The 22,346-nt window shown below is 38.8% G+C and overlaps 1 protein-coding gene across 4 annotated transcripts in view; it reads right to left on the minus strand.

Annotated features, from left to right (window-relative positions):
* The window catches only part of LOC149240758 (Calcineurin-like metallo-phosphoesterase superfamily protein), a 210,953-nt gene that overhangs the window by 82,062 nt on the left and 106,545 nt on the right, over positions 1 to 22,346 (minus strand). For all 4 annotated transcript variants that reach the window (XM_089373806.1, XM_089373805.1, XM_089373807.1 and 1 more), the window contains 4 exons: positions 22,046 to 22,067; positions 21,615 to 21,729; positions 21,240 to 21,272; positions 13,530 to 13,655 (listed from right to left, as the gene is read on the minus strand). In XM_089373806.1, coding sequence (XP_089229932.1) covers positions 13,530 to 13,655; positions 21,240 to 21,272; positions 21,615 to 21,729; positions 22,046 to 22,067 — 296 coding nt within the window. The remainder of the gene's footprint in view (positions 1 to 13,529; positions 13,656 to 21,239; positions 21,273 to 21,614; positions 21,730 to 22,045; positions 22,068 to 22,346) is intronic.

Genomic DNA, 22,346 nt, shown 5'->3' on the forward strand with positions numbered 1-22,346 from the left:
TTGCATAAAAGAAACTAATCACACTACTTTAACTTTCTTGACCTTCTGCCTTTCAGCTTAATGTACCCTGTGAGAAACAGTCATGAACAAGTCAAGCAATGTGAGATCTAAAGCAAACTAAATCAAGCTATAGTGAGTGATATTCTGGTTCCTAATAAAGTTATTTGATTATAGAAAGGAACCGTTAGCAGATGAATAGCATGATATCTAAGAGCAGAAAATAATTGTTCAACTTAAGGAAATGACAATACTGAAAATCAAACTTCAGAAAACAAGAGTCAGCGACAAAGACAAGATGATCTCGTATGCCAATAGTTATGGAAAGAAAAGGTGAAAAATTGCCCCGGGCTGCCTAAGAACACCTGCAAAAACACTTATCAGTTGTAACCATAAAAGAGCAGCAACGAAAATGTAAATCAACAGAAATCAAAAGCTTTGTTATGTACAGCTAATATACATGATGAAATAAAACGCAGAATTTAAATGACAACTGTACAGCTAATATACATGAACAGAAATAAAGCAATGCAAAAGTGAAAAGACAACTGTACAAAGTCTCGGTAAGCAGGGGCCCTCTGCCACTTTAACCAATTCAACGAACAGCTACACGCAGAAGTTTAAACCAGTCTTCTCATATATTAAACAACAACATAAAAGTGCAGTGGGGAAATACAACAGTCTTGAAATTACATTAACAGCGATTAACTTCTACAGCGTTCATGGACGCATTATTTATAAGGAAAGAAAGCTAAAACAGATTAACTAAATCTACCCTATTAACCACGCTGCCAAAGACACGTGAATCCTCCTCAGCCCGGATCTAGGTAACTGTCATCATGTTTATTAAATCCGAGAGGTATGGCTGTTGGATTTGCGCTGCCAGAATGTCTTCATGGCTAAGGATTGTGCCACGTAGCTTCACGTGCTCAAAAACAGAGCTACGCAGAGCCGTGCCACCGCTGGACACTTCCGTTGACTATCCTTTGCCCCTTGTTTGACCGCGGGCTTTTATGGCCGTGCTGGATGATCTAGAGGGATACGATCCATGTCCTTGACTCTTGTAACTTGCCCATGTGGCTCATTTCCTGAGAGGACACCTGTAGCATGGTATTTGACAAAACAGCTGCGGAATCTTGTGCTGGCTGCAGAAACCTGGGTCGGCTGCAGAAACCTGTGTCAGCTGCGGAAACCTGTATCGGCTGCGGAAACTGAGAAGCTTCCGCAGCTGTCTGAGCAAAATTCTAAACCAAACAACAGTCATCAGCGTAGTTAGAAAACCATGTCAAAAGCTCGTTTTTAAACTAAAATACAATGATTTAATCAACTTGGTGGATAAAATGAGTGGAAAAGAAGGCTGAGAGGGTGTATGGGAAGGTGCAGGTTCGAGGCTCAACACCTCTCCGCTCAACCATCTGTGCATCGATGAAGTTGTGGGTTGCCCCACTGTCAACCAAAACTGGTACTCGCTGGCCACGTACTGTCCCCCATACGCGTAGTGTCAAATACTTGGGAACTCCTCGCAATGCTGCAAGGGTCCCTCTAGTAGGTGCAAAAGTTGCACCACCCGCTGCTAGCAGTGGAGGTGGAAAAGGACCCTGCACCCCTGCACGACATGACTATCTCCTGCCTCCACATCATCCTCCTCATCCTCTTCCCCGCTGCTCTCGGAGAAGACCTCAATAAAATGTGCTTTGCCAGTGGCACATCTATGTCCCAATGCCCACTACTCCTGATAGGTGAAGCACAACCGCTTGGAGGTGGAATCCTCACATCCTTCCCCTTAGGCTGGAAAGCCTATCTCTAGGGGTAAGGTGTCCGGGTCCTGGGTAAGACATCCTGTAAGTCCCGAGTCCTGCTAATAGCATCCTGGAGTGTGGCTAGTCTAGTCGATCGGACTAAACCTCGAAGTGGCTCTGCTAACCCCTCAACGTACATGTAGATCCTTCGTGTTGTGGATAGATCTGGCACCATCAATGAAACCCTCAAGAAGTCTGCAATGTAAGTCTTTGGACTCCCGGTCTGTTTGAGCCTCGTCAGCTCGACAAAGTGCTGCTTTGGATCCCTCCGGTCAAACCTCTCTATCAATCTCCTGGTGAACTCGACATATGTCGTCACTGTGGAGTGTTCGAGTGTAACCATCCCATGAAACCACCAATCCTGGGCCTCACCATCCAAATGTAACGTCGCCACCTTGATGGCCTCTATCTCCGACATCTGGTTAAGCTGGAAGTAAATGTCCAGCTTCTCCACCCAAGACTTTGCCGAACTGTTTGACGAACCATCAAACGTAGGCAAGTGGAATCTACTAGCTGCACGGTGGGTATCACCATCATGATAATGCCAGTATCCTTTGTGATGGTCATAGGGTCTACTATCCCGCTAGAGCTGAACAAAGTCTCTGAATGAGAGAGCATCTTTGAACTCCTGCCCATAGGCCTAGTACTCTGCAAAATAATCGCCCATATGATCGGGCTCTACCTCCTGCTGGGCTCCGGCCCCCGTGTCTGCTCTTAAGAAAGTGGGCATGGTAGAGCGTGTAGGGGCATGCGAGGCCACCTACTGCGTAGTATCACGTTGCTCTTGCAAATGGTGGGATGCACCCGATCCCTCACCAACCTGTAAAACCCATGGGCTCTCACGCTGTCTAGCCTCTACTGCCGTGAATCTCTGCCCCATCACCTCAATCTGCCTCGACAGATCCTGCACTGATTTGAGGAGCATATCCACAAATCTCTTCCCGTCCTCATCTGCCATCGGATCCTTCTGCTCTGCGTCCACCACAGGCTCCTCCTGTTCTGTGTCCTCTACCCGAACACAATCTCCCTCTCCATAGGTGTTCTCCAACCTACGCTCAATGTCTCTGTATTTCCTACCTTTGTAACAGATGTAGGGTTTCTCCCTTAGTGTAATAGACTGCTAGCGCCACAGGCTGAGCCAGATCTATGCTCTGATACCACTGTAATATCCTATTTCAGATATATTCCCCAAACCCCAATAAACTCCAACCAAATACGCACAAATAATGTAATAACCGGGAAACTCAAAATGATAAAAATAACAGTGGTGCAACATATAATAATGTAAACATGAAATATAAGCAGATACTCGAGAAATGCAGACAAATACGCACAAATAATATAATAACCGGGAAACTCAAAATGATAAAAATAACAGTGGTGCAACATATAATAATGTAAACATGAAATATAAGCAGATACTCGAGAAATGCAGAGAGAAACGCTAAGCCATTTTATTATACTGAGTAATGGAACGAGTACAAGAGGTGATCAGAAGGATGACACCTCGACTTGCACCAGGCAAGTGAAGATATACACTCAGAATAGCAAACAAATGGCCTCTCTCTGAACTGCGTGGACTCTGCTGGAGAACTGTCGTGCTACTGCTACTGCTAGAAATCAAATGAGGATTCGGGGCTGTTCCCCTCCTCCGAAAATGCTGAAACTCTGGAATCCGCCTCTACTCAAAAAACCCAGAAAAACACAGAAAGCTTTTCTGAAATCGCTGACCCCCGAAAATTGCCCCCTTGGGGAATCACGCAGTCCCTCAAGGCCCTGTGCTGCCACTGAGTAGAACCCTCCAAAAGACTGCCTGAAACTCTGCCAACCCACTCTAATATGCAAGATCTAATCCCTTGCTCAATATCCCCAGCTCAACTCCTCCACAAATCCTCAATCCGGAACGGCCCCCAGAAGAACTGCGTTCCTCTCGCTCAAGACTGCGCAGTCCTCCAATGCTCAGCTCCACCTCAATGCCAAAGATCAAAACTACTGTGAAAAGATTGCTGAAAATACCTTGCCCGAGTAGGCACTCGAAGTCCCCCGGGGCTAAGGGTGAGATCTCCAAACGGAGACACTCAGTGCACTAAACAGTGCTGCAAACAGGCTAAATAGCCAGCGTGCTCCAAGTCGAAGTGACTAGCTCAAATGCTCATAATCGAATGCCAAAATGAAGAGGCTCCTCTCTCCTTTATAGCGTTGGCCCCTCTCAAACCCTAGAGCCAACCTTCTCCAACGTAGCCTCCCTCTTGCCACGTGTTCCTATCTATCTACGTAGTCCCTCCAAGTGTCTACGTGGGCCCCCTCCTCTACGTGGTCCTTTGGCCCCCTTGGCTCCCTTTTAAGTTACAACGTTGTGCTACGAGGGAGTGACTTTATTCTAAAAGTGAGTTATGTCACCCTTTTACTCACATTTTTACTCATAACTAACTATAGAAGGCAAAATTGAGCAAAAATCAAATATTCCAATTAACCATGGCTAAATAGGAATATTACACACGAGGAAGGAATTCCTCAAGCCCACTGATACTAAATATTCTAACTATTTTCTCTTATTGGAGAGGATGCTAGAGGTACAAGCACTACTACAATCCTTGGTTGTGAGTCCAGAGTGGGGAAGTTGGTCAGAATCAAAGGCAGACTTGGGAAAGAAGGTCGGGCTTTAGGTGTTGGACAATGATTGGTGTGTAGATTGTTCTTATTTGGTGTCATTCTTGGGCCCTGTTATGGAGGTCATTCGTTACACTGATTCAGAGGCTCCTAGTCTTGGAGGAAGCTATGAGACCTTGGATAGCATGTTGGGTCGTGTGAAGGCAATGATTTAGCAGAGGGAGCCCTCATTAGAATTCTATACATCCCAAATTTGACCCATCAATTCAACATAGATGGAATCGCATGAACACACCTTTGCACATGGAAGCATATGCATTTAACCCAAAATGGTATGTTGAAAGGCTTGTGAGAGTGCCTCCTATTGATGATCCTGAGGTAAAAAATGGCTTCCTAGATGCAATTGCGAAGATGTACAATGAGGAGGAGGGGGGAAATTTTTGAAGATAGATTGTTCAGTTTGCATCTCTTGGTGGGCCCTTCAACACATGTGTTGCTCGGGTAGATCGCATAGATCTAGCCCAAGATGACCTGATTGGTTGGTGGAGGATGCATGGGGATGGTGCTCCAGAGCTCAAACATCTAGCTATGTGTTTGTTCTCTTAGATTGGTAGTTCCTCTGCAGCAGAGAGGAATTGGTCTACATATAGTTTCATCCACTCTATAAAGAGGAACAAGCTTACCTCTAGAAGAGCTGAGAAGTTAGTTGTTGTGCACAGTGCCCTACGTCTTAAGCATAGTTAGACGCCTGAGTATTTGAAGGGACTAGTAACATGATGGGATGTTGATCCAGAGAATGATGCACAGGTAGATATGGAGGAGGGACTTGATGAGACACAGATGGGGTTCGTTGGTGTGCCACTTAGCATGTTTGAGAATGCAAGTGATTCTAATTCAAATGGTGACATGGTTGAACCTGATTTATTCATGCAGCAGCTGGATGCAGAGACTAGCAGACATTACCTTGAGCAATTATGTTCAATTGTCATTTGATATGTTCTTGTGTTATTAACTTATTTGTTTTTCGGTTTCAGACTTCAGTTTGTTTTGAATCTTGATATATCATCTATAAAACTTTCACTCTTGATGTATCAAACTTGACTTTTATTTCAATATTTAGTATTCATAGTTGGAACTTGAATATGATTTAAAACTTTAAACATTTATTTTCATTGTACATTGTTAATAGTTACACTGTACAGTTACAAACTTAAATGTATGATGTATGATTATATCATGCTTTTCGTTTTAAATTTGTTTCAGTTATATGATTCATCGATTTATCCTTCATGATGTAAGTGTTATATATGTCAGGTTCCTTCCTAAATGATTTTGGAGCAGCGTTAATTTCTACATTTTGGGGCCAATTTTGGAGGTGATGGGGCCCATTCAATTTTATTAGGAGGCTAGACTTAGGAGAAGTTATTTCGATGTGGTTAAGTATACGTGGGGGCCACCCATACTAGGGGAATACGCATTCCCTAGTTCGATTTGCATGGAGGGGAAATCAATGGTTAGGTGAGGGACCCACGATGGAGGGAAAATGGAGGGAAAAGTGCTCCACGAAATCTATATAAGGAAGGCAGCTCTCCTCATTTGGATATCTTATCTTTTGACATATTGAACTCAATCTTAGTTGCTCGAGTTGCTTAGCCGAGTTACTGTGTTGTTTAGAACACGAGTGTCTCCCAGCAAAGATATCAACCCTTGCTTCAGTGGACTTCGATTGCCAACCCTAGAAGGTAGTTCTTCTTCATCTCAGTTCATAGCAGCAGTAGGGAGACGAGTTACAGCAGTTGTAAGTTGAGTACCAGCAGCAGGGGGAGTAACAACAACGCAGGGATTGCGCAATCACAACGTGAGACACTCCTGGAAGTTGGGGAGACAGGAGCATCCTTCATCATTTTTAGGAATATAGAGGGCAGCTACAGACAAGAGGGCCATCCTACATAGCTCTCATTTTAGATGATGCAGGACTGCGTCATCTCCTCCATGACTGTGGAGTCATTCGAGTGAGACTCTTTGGGGCAGCACCATCAGGGAGATTTTGGAGCTAGGAGGCTGGGAGATCATTTGGAGTGTCATTTGAGGAGGATTGTTGGAGTTGGGAGAGCAAAGATTGACAGGATTAGTCACAACAACAGAATTCGAAATTGGAGGAGGGCCAAGCTATGAAGGGTCAATTTTTGAAGGTTGGAACCAAGGGAAACCCTTTCTGGGTTTTTTTGGGTTTTGGGCAAGGATCACACTCCTAATTTTATAGAATTTTCTAGGCAGATCTAAGGGGTCAAACAGGGGTCCCAACTCATCCAGCAGCTAGAGGAGCTAAGGGGAATTTGGGCCAAAATTATGAGGTCAACATTTGGCCAATTCCTTTGTGGGTTATTCTGAGTATTTGATGGAGAGGCTGAGGTTAATGTTCCCGTAAACTTCTGAGCATCAGAGGTGGGGTTTCCAACGACATCTTTGCAGCAGATAACACAGTTTCACAAGGGCAGCGCAGGTATCATTGCAACAATTATTTGTGCCATCTGGGCTTGACATATTACCACCTGGGCTTGATCACGCTTGCCATTGAGGCAAGCCCAGGTGCACCACTTCCACATTATTGTACTTTTCTCCCAAATTATAGTAAAATGGCTCAGCTATTGGTAATTCCTCGACTTTTTATGGGTCTGCACTGAATGTTTCAATTTTATGGTGTTGTTTTTATTGTTTGCTTTGCATAGTGTTGTCACACAAAGTGTCTAGGCACCGCAACAATGCTCAGAGTAAGGGCTGTCACTTTTGATCCTTACTCACTCCGTTTAGACTCTCTCCTAGGGAAGTCAAGGGGGATAGTCCTTAAGGTAAATGGAAGAGAAAGCCTGTGAAACACGGGCTCTAGGAGATTTTAATGATGAACAACTTGATGAATTTAAAGCAAGTCTCGATCAATTACTATAGATGGATTAAGATAAAACACAATTACAAGACATAAATGATTATGGACCAGTGCCTTATATATTGAATTAACCATAGACTAAGTAATAACAAGTCATCCAGAGAAAACTTGTAGATGTGGCAAAACGACAATCACGAACAATTAATGTAAATGCCCAAAACTTTAACATGCAAGAGATTCCGGATTTAAAATGATATTCATTAACTACCCAGATCTAGATTCAATTAACTTTCTCCTATAGCCAATATAAATTTTAAAACACTAGTCACACTTTGACCATAGAAAAATTATAAAAATGCATTTAATCACCAGATAACACCAAGGAACTTTAGATTAGCGCTTCAATTATTCCTTAGGCAAAATATAAAGAAGTAAAACAAATCAACGGGTTAATAAATCGAATTTTTAATTGGTTGTAGGCCACATTAAAAAATTTTAATGTTAAAGTGCAATTCCTTTAATTTATTTTAACTCCTTAATCACAAAATTTAAAAAAAATTAGAATTTTTTAATGTTTTAATGATTTTAGATTTTAAAAATTCAAATGATTTTCTAAATGTTTTAGATTTTTTTATTTGTTAGGATTTTTTATTGTTTTCTTGTTTATGAATAAAAAAATCCAAAAAACAAAAACAAAAAAAGCAAACAAATAATAATAAAAAAGTAAATCAAAAAATATAAAAAGAAAATGGAAATAAAAAATAAAAATCAAAAATCAAAATCGAATGAAAAAATTAAAATGCATTCTAATCCTAAAGTCGACTTCTTAATTTATATACAAACCCAAACTTAAAATGAAAAATTAACAAATGAAAAACCTATCCTAATCACATGTACAAATAAAAAGAAATAACCTAAACTAACGCATAGCATACATGAAAAAATTTCGAATGTTTTTGTTTATCGTTGTTTGCTGTGTAGATGAACCCAACGGCGGAGATGAAGTCGATGGAATGGAGGTGTGTAGTCAAGGTTTGGAACTTGTTGTGCATTGTATGGATGGCGGAAGACTGAGGGATACAAGGGTAGAAGGTTAGCAGCGATGGTGAGAGCGGTGCTTATTGCAGATTTGACAGCGATGAGGGAGAAGAAAAACGCATGGAGATCGAAGGCCGAGCTATGCAGAGAATGAAGAATGAGCGATGGGCAGCGTAGGAGGAAAGGGCTGCAGATTTGAGGGCGAGGGTTATACACTGCGGGTTGATGGGCGCAAGGGCTGCGAACAGGCAGCTTGAAAATGGATGTCGCGTGGGGAGCCAGATGAGGCAAACGCAAAGGGAGGACGAAGCTTGAGCAGGTAGCCACGAGTATAGCAGACAGATTGCGAGAGGGTGAGGGTGGATGCAGTTGTATCAGATCTGGCAGCGGACAGGAGGAAAAACACAGAGAAAGAAAGTTGCACTGAGGGAGCTAGAGAAATAAAGGCATGCAGTGAAGAAAGGCAGCGATTTTTTGCAGGGTTAAGAATGCGGATGGGCAGCGTGTTTTGCAGAAGCATGGACAACAGATTTTAAGCTAGCGATGAGAAAGGAGCCGCGATGGAGCTGTAGGAGATCAGAGAGGAGGAAATTCGCAAGAAACTGCGAAAGACTGTGGATTTTTAAAAAGAAATTGGAATTTTCCAGAAAACCCCAAGCAGCAAAGGAATTGCAGCCAGAAACTTAAGATAAACCCAAGAAGACGAATTTCACACCAATGTGTTTTAATGCTTCAGATTTATCAGTGAAACCCTGGTGAAATTATTTCCAAATTTAAAAAAAAAAATTAAAACAGTTGGATTGCAAAATTCTTTTGAATAGAATCCCTACAAAAATGATGTTGATGAACCCCAGAGATCCAGATCTTACCCTCCAGGACCTAGATCTGGACTCTACACAGTTTTCTCCTTCAGATCTGTAACTGCAAGACAACAAGAAACACCCAAACGATATATACAATGATCCAAAAAAACTAAAACCCAGAAAACCCAAGTCAGAAAACTGAAATTACAGATCTATGCACATGAATGGCAAATCTATCAGATCTAGAGAGTGTGAGTCCAACTCCGCTCCCAAATCTGATAATCTAAGACTCTCAACAACCAGATTTATCAATTTAGCACATAAAAAATTAAAAAAAATTAAAGTTTAAAGGAGGTATTGAGCTCAAAACCCTTCATGCTCACCCATAGCAAATATCTTATGATAAGCCCGGGATCAAATTTAAGTTGGGCTCTTCAGAAAACACAAATTGAAAGTTCGCTGGTCCAACTGAAAACTTACTCGAACTCCCGATGATCTAAAAATCAAGACTTTCCTACAAAACTCAATTCAACCATCAACATAGAGCGAGAAAACGATAATAAAATTCAGATAAATAGAGATCCTTGCTATTATATTCAAAACATAAATTATCATTCAAACCCCAGCGACTAAGCAAGATACCTTTACTCAAATCACTCTTCAGAAAGCTATCATCAATGGCTAAAAAGAAATCTATGCATGAAAATGACACATCTTACAGTATTTCCACGAAAAGTAACACCAACAGAAATTAACCCCAAAGTCTTTCTTTATTGCTCATAAAAATATTACAAGAGAGCTTTTCGCTTAGCACACGATCAAAAGATAAGATGAACTGACTGACAAATGACCTCCTATTTAAGGATAAATCCTCCAATGGCTAGTTCAAGTGATCCTCATCAAAGCAATCTCGGCCGTTGATGAGGATCAAAATTTCTTTTAATCTTATCCGTCGAAATTTTAAATTCTTGACGAAATTCAAATTTTTCAATTAAATGAAGTTTAATTAATTCAAAAATTAAATTTTTGAATTAATTTCCTCAAAATTTTCACTGACTTAACCCCAGGGACCAAAGGCTTAAAATTTACCAAAATAATTAATTTACCTTAGTCCCTGGACCTCTTAAAATTTAATTTTTTATGGACCAACGAATTTTGCCTTTGAAGAATTTAAATTTACCTAGGACTTAGAATTAATTAAATTTTTGTCTTAGGATTTTAATTAATTTTGGCCAGAAAATTTAATTAATCAACCTATGAGGGGATAAATTATTTTTCCAACCCTCAAGGCACTTTACATCATGATTTTTACATTTTTTACATCTCAAAGGGGAAAACCCATTTACAAAAGACCCTCACATACTACCCAATTCTGGGACACAAATATAATCTAGCAGACCAAGAAATTTGTAATAAAATAACCTAACCAAATAGTTAGGATTATTCCCAAATCACTTTTACATAGACTCTATCTAGAACACTAGGACTCCCCTAAGATCCCAGTGACAAAATCCATTCCGGCTTTGGGGTAAGTCTGAAGGAAAACTCTGTCGACCATCCAAGAATGGATCGGTGAGACAAAAATTGGTGGAGAGGCTAAAGCACATAAGATCTCCAAGACCCAGAAATGGTTTGGGCAAATTCTAACCAGTTTGAGAGATATTAAAATAATTAATATCTGTAATGGAGTTCCTAAGTCTAAACTTAGGAAAAATAAACTATTAATGGGTATTAATATAAAACTGGGTTAGAAGGTTCCAAAAGTCATGGTTCAAGTCAAATATAATCTTAGCCGTTGATTAGAGATTTAATCTTGGCCATTGAAGGACCAACAAGAAAAGTATAAGAAGAGGCTTGAGGGTCAGTTGGAGAACACACTGAGGGAGACCAATCAGTTCAATTTCTGGAGCAGAGTTAGCTAAGAAGTTCGAACTAGTGGTCTGTAGAGCAGCAAGAGGCAATGAGTACAGAACAGAGAGTCGGGAACAGCACCAGAAGACTAGCGCAGAGGTTGGAGAAGCAGACGCAGAGCCTCTCAGGCAAATGTAGAGGCAGCAGACTGCGCAGTCACTAGAGGGCATGCGTGGGTGACGCAGAGAGGCCCAGTGTTGATGCGGAGCTGCAGGAGTTGACGCAAAGGGTCTGGGAGCTGTGCAAAGGCCAGCAAGCCTGACATTGAAACTGGGAGAATTTTTTCTCTGTTGGGTAAGCTAGTTTGGCACCCAGTTGTACTGAAGAATTGATGAATAATAAAATCCTCCTCTGCTGCACCGGTTTTCCCACATTGGGTTTTTCCAGGGACAATTGTCCAAAATTATCTGTGTTGGTGTGTTGATTCTTGTGCATGTGTTTGTTTCTGTATTATGGTGTGATATCTGCAGCAGAATTTATTTTAATGTTTACTGAAGGGTTTTCATAAATAACTTATTGAGAAATATGTAGGTAAAATAAATCAGTTGTTGTAGTGATAGAGTTTTCACAGTAGATCTTCATTAAAAGGGTAAAATCCTCAAACACAACCTAAGAATCACCAAGAGAATAAAACCCTAACAAAATGGTTTAGATGATTTTATAAGAGAAATGGAGGATGGAGGATAGAAGATTAGTGCCATAGCATGCCAATATTTTTTGAGGGAATCTAGAGTCAAGGAGCAAGACAATGGGAGAGAAATGGAGATGGATGCAAGAGCAAGGAACCAAGGAAGACAAAACTATGTCCCTCATACCTCCAACCTTAGCGTCCTTCAATCTTCAAAGATGGGATAAGGGAGTGAACTTAACTAAGGTCATCTCCAAAAAAGCTTGATGAGGGGTTCAAGGAGGCTTGGAGTGGATTTAGCTTCAAGGACTAGGGAAAACTAACCAGTGTATCCTAGAGGCTTGGGCTAGAAGCCTTCCAATTTTCAAGAAGAGATGATAAAATATACTAGCAGCTTCTCAACTTATGCAACTGTCTCTCCACAAATGACCATTTGACCATGAAACGGTATGACCACTTGAGGTTAACCAAGGCAGCTCCACAAGGTGAAAATTAAAATCAAAAGAAAAGGTTATCAGCTCATTGATTCACCGAAAAAGAAAGCAGAGAAGCAAAAATACACAAGAAAAGGTCCCAATTTCAGACAGATTATGGGCATTTATACATCAGCCTGAGTTTGACTTGCCCAAGAGTCACAACCATTCATTTTAAAGCCGAGCATAGTCAAGCTTTGTGACTTGCAAACCTGGTAACAATGATCACAACAACCAAATCTCTGTTTCAACAAAGTATGATCATTAAACAGTAATAATTATGGAAGATCTAATAGCCTCCACCATTCAAGCCCAACGCACAAAACATCAGGTTTTAGGTTAAGCTTTTATTCGCTACACTCTGTAACTCACACAAGGAGAGCTTATGTAAGTACTAGGAACCAAGGTGACCATCAACAGAATGTATATCTTTCTACCCAACAATCTCTTTGGATAATCATAAATATAGAATCCTTTTACCTGATGATCATCCAGAAGAATCTTTGTAGTTGATAACCACTTAATGATCGACCTAAGTAGTATCTTTGAATTGTCATGGTAATCATCAATATAGGAAATTTCCAGAATCCAACCCAATGATTATCATTCAACATGAAGTTTCCCTTTAAAGAATCTCCACTCACCTTCTTACTGAATTTTACAAGATCAGCATAATACAAAATAACCCAGAAAACATTCCTTCAACACTGCTTCGAAAACCATTTTCCATGACAGAATTATTTTGCATTCCACATGCATAAATTACCATTACTAAATGCAAAAGAATCATAATCAATTATACTAGTAATCCTCGACTGCAAAATAGCAAACTTTCTAGTGGGTTGCCAGTATGTAGTGGAGCATTTAATTGATGCAATCCAATCCTACAACAACTCTGCTGAATTAGTAGCATAACAGGGGTTTAATTTACTTTAGAACAGATGTCTAGTTTCCAAGGTTGTCTTGGCATCCATTTAAAGTTTATGGAAGAACTATTTTAAATGCTCCATCATGAAACAAAATCTTAACTTCAGCATAATAGATTGGGATAGTAAACAGTTCTCTGAGAAATATAATTGCATATTCACAACTTAAAATATATTCCGTGACTTTCATGTGTTCATTTATGTACTGCATGTTGAGATGATTATTCAAAAGAAACCTAAATGGTAAAGTTAAGAGCAGAGGAATACAGTCAAAAGCTTGAAAAGGTAAACAGTTCTGTAGAATAATTTGCATATTCGTAACTTAACATATATGCTACTGTTCCATGTGCTCAGTTAAACACTGCCTGCTAATATATGGACATTCAAAACAAATTACCAAGACTAAAAATAGTGGAATTCATTTGGAAGACACTAAAAGTAAATGTGTCAATTAACATACCTGTCAGCAATAATATCAGGACGAAAAAATGAATCACCTCCACATGAAAATGGGCGTCCACCAACTACACTTAACTTTAATTGCGGGAAGTCCAGACGGCCGTAGCCCACATGTTCCTTGCCAAGACTGATCAATGAATAAGACTCAGTATAGGAAAGGATTTATTCACAAAAACACATAGAAATTGACGTACGCAACCATTATATACACAATGACAAATCCAAATTTTCCTTTGCATGTAGGTACCATTTAAGATCCACAAAATCGTAATGTTGATTCATATTCATCACCAAAACATTATAATCTACATTCAGTGCTCTGGGAATGGTCTTCTATCAGGTTTGTATCAATTAATTAACCAGGATATGTCCTACAGTCAAGTTTCCATTTACTCTAAAATGCCCATGCATTTTAATGAGTATACGAAAACAAGGAGCATATTGAATATGCCAGTCTTAAAGAATTAAGAGAAGAAATAACATAGCACCTTTACAATGATAGATAGAATCAAGACACTCTTGGTAATCACGAGTTGACATACTCTCGCCAAAGGTGGATTTCCAAAAGAATGGACCAAAGAACTTTTATTTCAAAAATACTGGGACCACTCATAGCTTTGTTTTGGCACACAGTACCAGTGAAATTCTGTATTTTCCAAATATAAATAAATACAAACAGAAAGAAGGAAAATAATAATAATAATGATAATAATATGTGAAAGCTACAGATGTCAGATGTACATACTATAAAAACTAATATATAAAAAGATAAAGAGATACCAGATTTACTCATAAAAATAAATAACCTAAACATGATATTTATATAAAATTATTATTATAGTGCAAATATAATTAACAGTATTCGAAACTGTATTTTTACATATTTGTATTTCCAGAAGTTGAGACTTGAGTTCTAGAAGTCGAATTGGATTACAGCCAGCCTCCTTTTTAGGTGCCTGATAAATTCCAATGTTCCACCATGTTTATGGGATGGGGGAGCATGGGAGCAGAAAGACGCACACAACGTACATGTAGAAGCACCCTCAAATTTTGGGGAAATTCAAGGGGGGCAAGGGAACGTAGGGATCCCTACTCCCTAGCATAGGCGTCCCCCTATCTAAAATATAAACATAATAATAACAATGATAAAATCCCAAGAATAACAATTCATCCTATACAAATTCATCATTGTGCAATGTAAATACTAAATATTCGTCAATTGGGTTTATTGTCGATTTGGGGTCGCATCGGATGTGCTCTAGCCACGAAATTTGGTGGAGAGGTTGGGGCACATGAGATCTCCAATACCCAGAAAGGGTTTGGGCAGATTCTAAACAGATCAGGAGATATTAAAATAATTAATATTTTTAATGGATTCCCTAAGTCTAAACTTAGGGAAAATAAAATATTAATGTGTATTAATATGAATGTGTGTTAGAATGGTCCAAAAGACATGGATCAAGCCAGATCTAATCTTAGCTGTTGATTAGAGACTTAATCTCAGCCGTTGAGATGTCAACAGAAAAAGTATAAGAGGAAGCTTGAGGCTCACTTGGAGAGTACACACCAAAGTGATCAGTGATTCTATTCTCTAGAGCGGGGTTTGCTAAGAGAGATAGAATCAGTGATCGGGAGAGCAGCTGAGGGGCATTGAGTACAGAGAGACAGAGAGGCAGAGATAGTGTCGGGATAGCAGCAGAGCAGCTAGAGAGAGAGACGCAAGAGCAGCTAGTGCTCATGCAGGGCCACACAGAGGCAACTAAGTGTTGCGCAGAGCACTAGAGGGGCCAGCGTAGCTGACGCAGAGGCTCAGAGAGTTGACGCAGGGCCTCCTGGGGCTGACACAGGCCAAGATAGGATGACACAGGGCCAGCGCTGGGCTAGGAGAGGCTGACGCAGTCCAGATTGGGCAGATGTTGGGGTTTCAGGGGCAGATTGGTGCTAAGTCGCTGCCGAAAGGATTATCTGGGGTTTCAGGCAGTAAATTTGTCTAAAACGGAGAGGTATTACTGCTAAGAAAATTCTCTGTTGGGTAGGCTAGTTTCGGCACCCAGATTGTACTCTGATATTTCTTAATAAGAAAACCCTCAGATAGTTGCACCGGTTTTCCTGCATTGGGTTTTTCCGGGGACATTAATCCAAAAATAATGGTGTCATGTGGTGTGTTTTATCTTGTTTCTTTTAGTTGTTGATCTGTAATATGTTGAGCATGCACTAGTGTTTATTTTCAGTATTTACATTGTAAATAACTTGTTAAGGAAAATAACAAGTAGGTAGGAATAAATCAGATAAAGTGCATGGAGGGTTTCTAAGTAAACTTAGAAACTTCAACATTTATCCTAGGTGGTTGGAAGGAATGATTGATATTCTCTCCACCAACATCCAATTCCTATATATGAGAAGTTGAACTCATAACGAGTATATTGTTGTAATGGTTTTGAGCCTTGTTATTGACCAACCTTGTGCCCTGAGGATTCTAGGGTTTATCCTTAAAGGGTTTCCCTAGACTTTGTAACTTGGGAAAAAAGAAAATACTAGACAGTAAACAAGGAAATAGTACATGACTTAGATTCAAATTCAGTAATGAAATAGATTGATTCATAAACAATAAATGAAACGAAAATAGTAACACATTGAAAGTGGGAGTGTGAATTGCTAGAAAGGGACGAGTTGATCTGAAGAGGGAGACTGTAAAGTTTTCCAATTTGATTTGTTCAAAGGTGGAGATAAAAATATTGTCAGAGTTTTGCCACTATCAGGCAAGTAGTTGTAATTTCTCAATAGTAATTTTTGCTGCAGATATTAATAAAACGCCCTCAGATCCGAAAATTGGTTTTCCCCACATTCTGGTTTTTCCAGGGACGTTTTGTCCAAAAACACTGATGTAAATTGTGTGATTGGTTTCTCGTATATTTCCTATAACTTTATTTTTTGTGATTAGTGTTGTTTATGTTATTATTCGTTGCTTCCCACAAAAGAATTAATTTGTCATGAATAAGTAACGGGAAATAATTAACTGGTTTCTTAGCAGAACCCGACTCTCACTTTGCAGCCTCTCCAGATCCATTGGCATTAACTTTCCACCTACACCTTCATCCTTGACGTCCCCTGGCTCCTTGGAAAATTCTGAAGACCGTCACTCCACCCACCACACCCGTTCCCCTTCTCCCCCTGTCATCCTAGCCAGCAAAGTGCAAGGCAGAGGCCTGGTTTCACAAGGATCTCCAAGTCACCAACCTGAAGCAAAGGCGAGTAGCTCGAAGCAAACCCCCATCAACGCTGCACAAATAGCCGTCAAGGAGCCCTCTCCACAAGATACTAGCTCTTATGGCTGCCTCTTAGTGGAAGAAACAGCGGATGAACCTCCTGGCAATGTGAGAGTAGACAAAGCAGGTCCCAGTGCTGAGCAACAAGCTCTATCAAGCTCCAACGGAAAGAAAACAGCATGAACAAGTTCTCTATCTTGATGCATTTGCAACAGTTATTCCTCAATTCCCTAAATGGCATTTGTCTTGATGGCCATACCTGCAGAAATTCCGACAGAGGTTTTTATCCCTCTTTTGCTTTTTGCACTGTCCATGTCAAATTATCAGAGTTCTATTCTCTTTAAAAGATGATCTGGTTTCTCCTTCAGGGGCAGATGGTCCTCACATAGCTTTTCTCAGTTGAGCCTCTGTGCCAGACCTTACAATGACTCTATGGTTGTAATCTATGTAACATATTTTTGCTAATGTTAGCCTACAAAAAAACAGGAAATATTTAACTGCGTTAATAGCACCTTCTGGGTAACCAGAAATTTCACAATGAGACCATGAAAAGTTCTAGCAGATATTGTAATATAACAATTAAACTAATAATGAATGTTTATTAGGGCCTTAATATAGGACCCGTGGCTATAACAACTTGACTAAACAAAATGGCTCGATTAACATATTGGGCCAGTAATAGTCCTATAGGACCTGTTACCACTCAAATTGTCACCAAACAGGGCAAGGTCTTCACTAGGTGATGATAGTATAGAACTTGGAAGACAAACCTCTGTCATCTTAGTTTGTCCTTCCATTCTTCAAAGTGAATCTAATCACCAGTAAAGGAAGCTTCCCTACAAAGGATTTCTGCACTAGCAACTAGGTGTACTCAACTTACTACGATTTGTTACTTCTTGGTTTGTATTTTATGTATGCCAAGGCAAAAACTCAGTTTTTAAAGAGCTAAAAGAAGTGAAGAGATACATCATATATGTGAGTCCATGCACTCATCTAGGTAACCACTCTCAGTGCCTCACCGAAATCAATTGTTCCCCGAAAAATATCATTGTGATTATACAAATTCCAAATCTGCGTACATGACAGACAGACTGAAACACTTCTAAACTTGCTTTACTAATCAGACATTTAATACACCTAAGATCACAATTATGCCAGAAAAAGATACTCAGGTTACAAGAGGACAAAAAAGAAACTAAAGTGATTACAATGGTGCTTGTTACCCAGCAGTTTGTTCGGTAAAATGATGGGTTCCAGAAGGTCAGGGCTACCTTGTTTTCTGCTAGTATATTACTGTTGATAGGAAGTACAGTTCAGGTCTAGCATTCAAGCTGGTGTGACCAACTCTCAAACTCAGGAACGTGCTATTGTTTTCTCTGTATGCTGATATGATTGAATCCAAGCAGAGGATTCAGAGGGAATTGAATGCGTTGGTAGATGAAATTATGGTGATTATAGAACTCTTAGATGCATTGTCTACAGGCTTAAGATATGACTAAATAACTCATGCGCAACCATGTTTGTGGAGACTTTCATTTCTTGTGGTGGCATGGAAATGTCTCCTTTCTTGTTGAAGAAGAGAAATGCACTAGCCTAGGAGGTGTTGATCAATCTCTCTTTAATAGCTATTTTTCTTCTCTCCAAAATTCCTAGATATCTAGGGTTAGGGTTAGAGTTCCCTTGAAATATTGCTAAAAAGTAATTTTACTTGATGTGTTATTTCCCTTTTAGTAGGGATTGAATTTAATAATTGATAAAAAGAAAAATCTATCATTAATTGCATTATAAAACCTTCATTCTAGGGATGATATTATCATTTATATTGTTATGCATGTTTCAGCTATAAAAACTCAATTGCAAACCCTAAACTTTGCATATATAATTGATGGTATTGATCCTTCATTGACCCATCATTGTAAGACTATTTCTTCTAGCCTGTGAAGCACAGGTTCACGAACCTGTCCTGAGTTCTCGTCCCCACGAACTGGGTGCTGGAGCAGGTACTTCCCAGTCTGGGTTCATTTGCTTAAATGGGTGCGCCGAACCCAAAAATGGGTATGTGACGGGTTCCTATGTGGCATCGGGCAAAAAAAAAAAACTTATCTTAGTAAAACATTTCAAATTTAAAGTTTTGAGGTCTAAAAGTCCATCATTTCGAAAGAAGTACAGATTTTTTTAATTTCTTTGCCATGATTTTTATCTTAGTAAAACATTTCAAATCTAAATTTTTGACGTCTTAAAGTCCCATCATTTCAAAAGTACAGGTTTTTTAAATTTCTTTGCCATGAATCAGTTCCTGGATTTTATTTCTTAATGATACAATAACTAATTAGTAATTAGTAATGCATGCCTCTAACTGAAATATGACATCCTTTTACAGAAATACCATTAAGTACAAGTCATCTTAAGAAGGATATATGCATTTAAAAAAACATAGAAATACCATTAAGTACAAGTCATCTAAAGGATATATGCACTTAAAAAAATGTTTTGCTATCTTAAGTGTTTGCTAATTTCCTTGTGTTTCTTCTACTCTGATAAATTTCTCCACAATGTCAATACCCATATAATATAAATGTTTCATCACACGCAACACAACACTTCGATACCAAGTACTTTATTTATTCAGTAGTATCCATATGTGAGGAATGTGTTTTTATGGTTTAAAGTTCTTTAAACAGATATATTAATTTTATAATCTACTTTGGTTTTCTTCTTGAAGGGAGTTATTGTCTTCATTTCAATATGTAAATTGCAATTTCCACTTGATATCAAATTTGAAATTTCAAAGTGAATGCTCATGTTTAAGTCTTTAAATGACCTATTTTTCTTGTTATAAGTTGGAAGATTTCAAAATTCATATATATTATAGTTTATAAATTATAATATACCCCCGATGAACCCACATACCCTGTTTCAAAAAGTGACGCACCCAACCCCATACCCATCCCCGAACCCACGTTTCCTGGCAACATAGCTTCTAACTGTTATATGGCATTGCATGTCCTATCTCTGAAAATCTATAAAACCCTAACTTATAACAGCTCTCTAATTTACTTAAGTGGTCTAAGGATAGAGTGCTTATACTTTGGTAAAGAGTACACTGATCTATACATAGGGAAGCTACCCTTGTGGTTTATTTGCCACTAAATAGCTGGAGAAAGGCTGTTGAGGGACATTGGTGGCTGGTCTCTTGTTGCCACAAGGTTTGGATATGCCTATTGAGGCTTTGCACTAGGCCTGCTAGATTTTGCGGTAACAGACACTTAATTTAAACTTTGTTGTAATCCACTATAAATTTTAATATCCAAATGTGCACTTGTCAAGAGTGTTTGTCCAAGTAAAGGTTGTGGTCTCTAATATGCCTATAGAAAAATGATTCTACAAGGAAATAATATAGCTAATCAGAAGAGTAAATCCATTAAGAGGATGGAACCATCTACTTTTTATCTGAAAAACATCTTGATTAATCCAGTGCACAGAAATGGTTCTCATGATATTTCTCACATCAACTATTCAAATCTCCATAGTCAACCACATTTGATCAACTAATCATTTAGAAATAGCCACATTTGACAGTTCAATGTGCAAACAGTCCCACTACCTCCCTACTCTCCTCAGTTTGATAGCATGCAGATCCCTTAATTGCATGGGCAACCCTGGCATAAAAGAATTAAAGAGATAACAGTATTCTCTATGATATGTAAGACTGCCTATCTTTCCTTTACGGTACAGATGGTTTGAATAATTAGTTTTGACATCATAGACAACAGTTAAATGTTTCTTAGTTCTACACAATCAGATTTTTCTGAGTACGCTCCAAGAAGTAGAACCTCATTTGCTGATATGATACACTTTTGTTGCTTTATTCCTTTCTTTCCTTTTCTCCTTTACTGCTTTACAGTTACTCTTTTAGGTATATTTTTTTCTGTGGAGATTCATCCAGGACTCCCTAATTGGATGTAACTTGTATACTGAATTGTCTTTCAGACCCATCAACATTTAAATTGATTATAGAAGAACATTAACACAACAATTATAGCTTCTATATAAAATGCATCTTTGGATAAGTTAACTTTGTATTTTATTGGAAAAAAGAGGGAGAAAAAGAAAAACTAAGCTCATTCACATTATTAAGGTATAATGTAAATTAACTGATAGTTCTTTTTCATAATGTTCAGAAACAAATAATTTAAGATAGAGGGTAATTTCTGGACATTCCTACTACAAGGATTCAAATGAGAAAGATATTTATAAATTCCATGTCATTCATATTGTCTAGACTCTAAACAAGCTCATGCAATCTCCACTCCATCGACATTGACTGCACAACCTCATAGTCAATATCCCGGTCCCAAGCTAAGCATGGGTAATGGAGCCTGTTGCATCTTAATTATTTCATAAAAAGAAGAATGCATACAACAGCAGAGTAGAGAAAAACTCACGAGGCAAGTTGATCCTCCACAGGGTCTACTCCCCTGTAAATAACATGAAATAAGAAATTTCCATAATCAGTAGGAATCACGAAATATGTGTTAAAACTTAAAATAGATGCATTATATAATAAATGATAGAAAATGACAAAAAGGAAAATATATATTGCCCATCATTTAGCTTGTGTCTTTTCTCGTCGCCTGTGATATAAAACATTGAAAAAAATGATAGACCCCCAAGAGAACTTTGTGCTAATGAGAATTATGTTGTGGAAGCATTTTAACAAGAGGAAAACAAGATTATCTAATCAACCTATGAAAAACAGTATATCTAATCAACCTATGAAAAACAGTATTCTCTACCACAGAAGTGACACTGAGAATTACGTTTTACGAAATTTTCCTGTATTCCAAGAATCGTGATTTCCCAAAATGGCTGCTTTTGGGAGATCAAGGTTACCAATGCCTTTAACGAGTTCTAGATTCTCATTACCAAAGTCACCTGATAAACAAAGTGCAGAAGCATTTAGCCTTTCAATGAAGAACCTCTTAACCAGAAGATCTTAGCATGCTTAACCACATTTCTGAGTTGTAATGATAAATTAATAATAATAATCTAATTTAAGGTCACGGCCTAGCCAGAGGCAGACATCCAATTGATATACAACAATCCCTTTTTGTCAGACAATGGATCCTCTGGAAATCCATGCAAAATAAGAACAGAGCATATAAGATAACTTGAAGCATACTCAAAAGACAAACTTTATGACTTACAGCCGCTTTAGATGCATATGTGCCAATCAAAGTAAAATACATGCCTGTAAATAGTACCAAATCTGGCTGCAAATCCAGAGGGTATAATGTTAGATCAGGATGATCTTAGATGAAAATTTTACAGGCTACAGAAGATTATCTGAGCATATTGAAAACTTAAAGTAGATGTAAGAAAATCATTCATCTGATATTCTAAATTTAGACCTACTCTTAGCAAACAGTAATCACAACAGACAAGAAAGTAAATTTGTTGGAAAATGTAGCTGTTCATTCCATAACTTATATTTTCCAGCAGAGCATATTTTATCTATAACTTGAAATCTACAAAGTCAATCATTGGATGAA

Source organism: Pinus tabuliformis, chromosome 8 (genome assembly GCF_031772625.1).
Source record: "Pinus tabuliformis cultivar Carrire ecotype Pingquan chromosome 8, CPIR1, whole genome shotgun sequence".
Lineage (NCBI taxonomy): Eukaryota > Viridiplantae > Streptophyta > Pinopsida > Pinales > Pinaceae > Pinus > Pinus tabuliformis.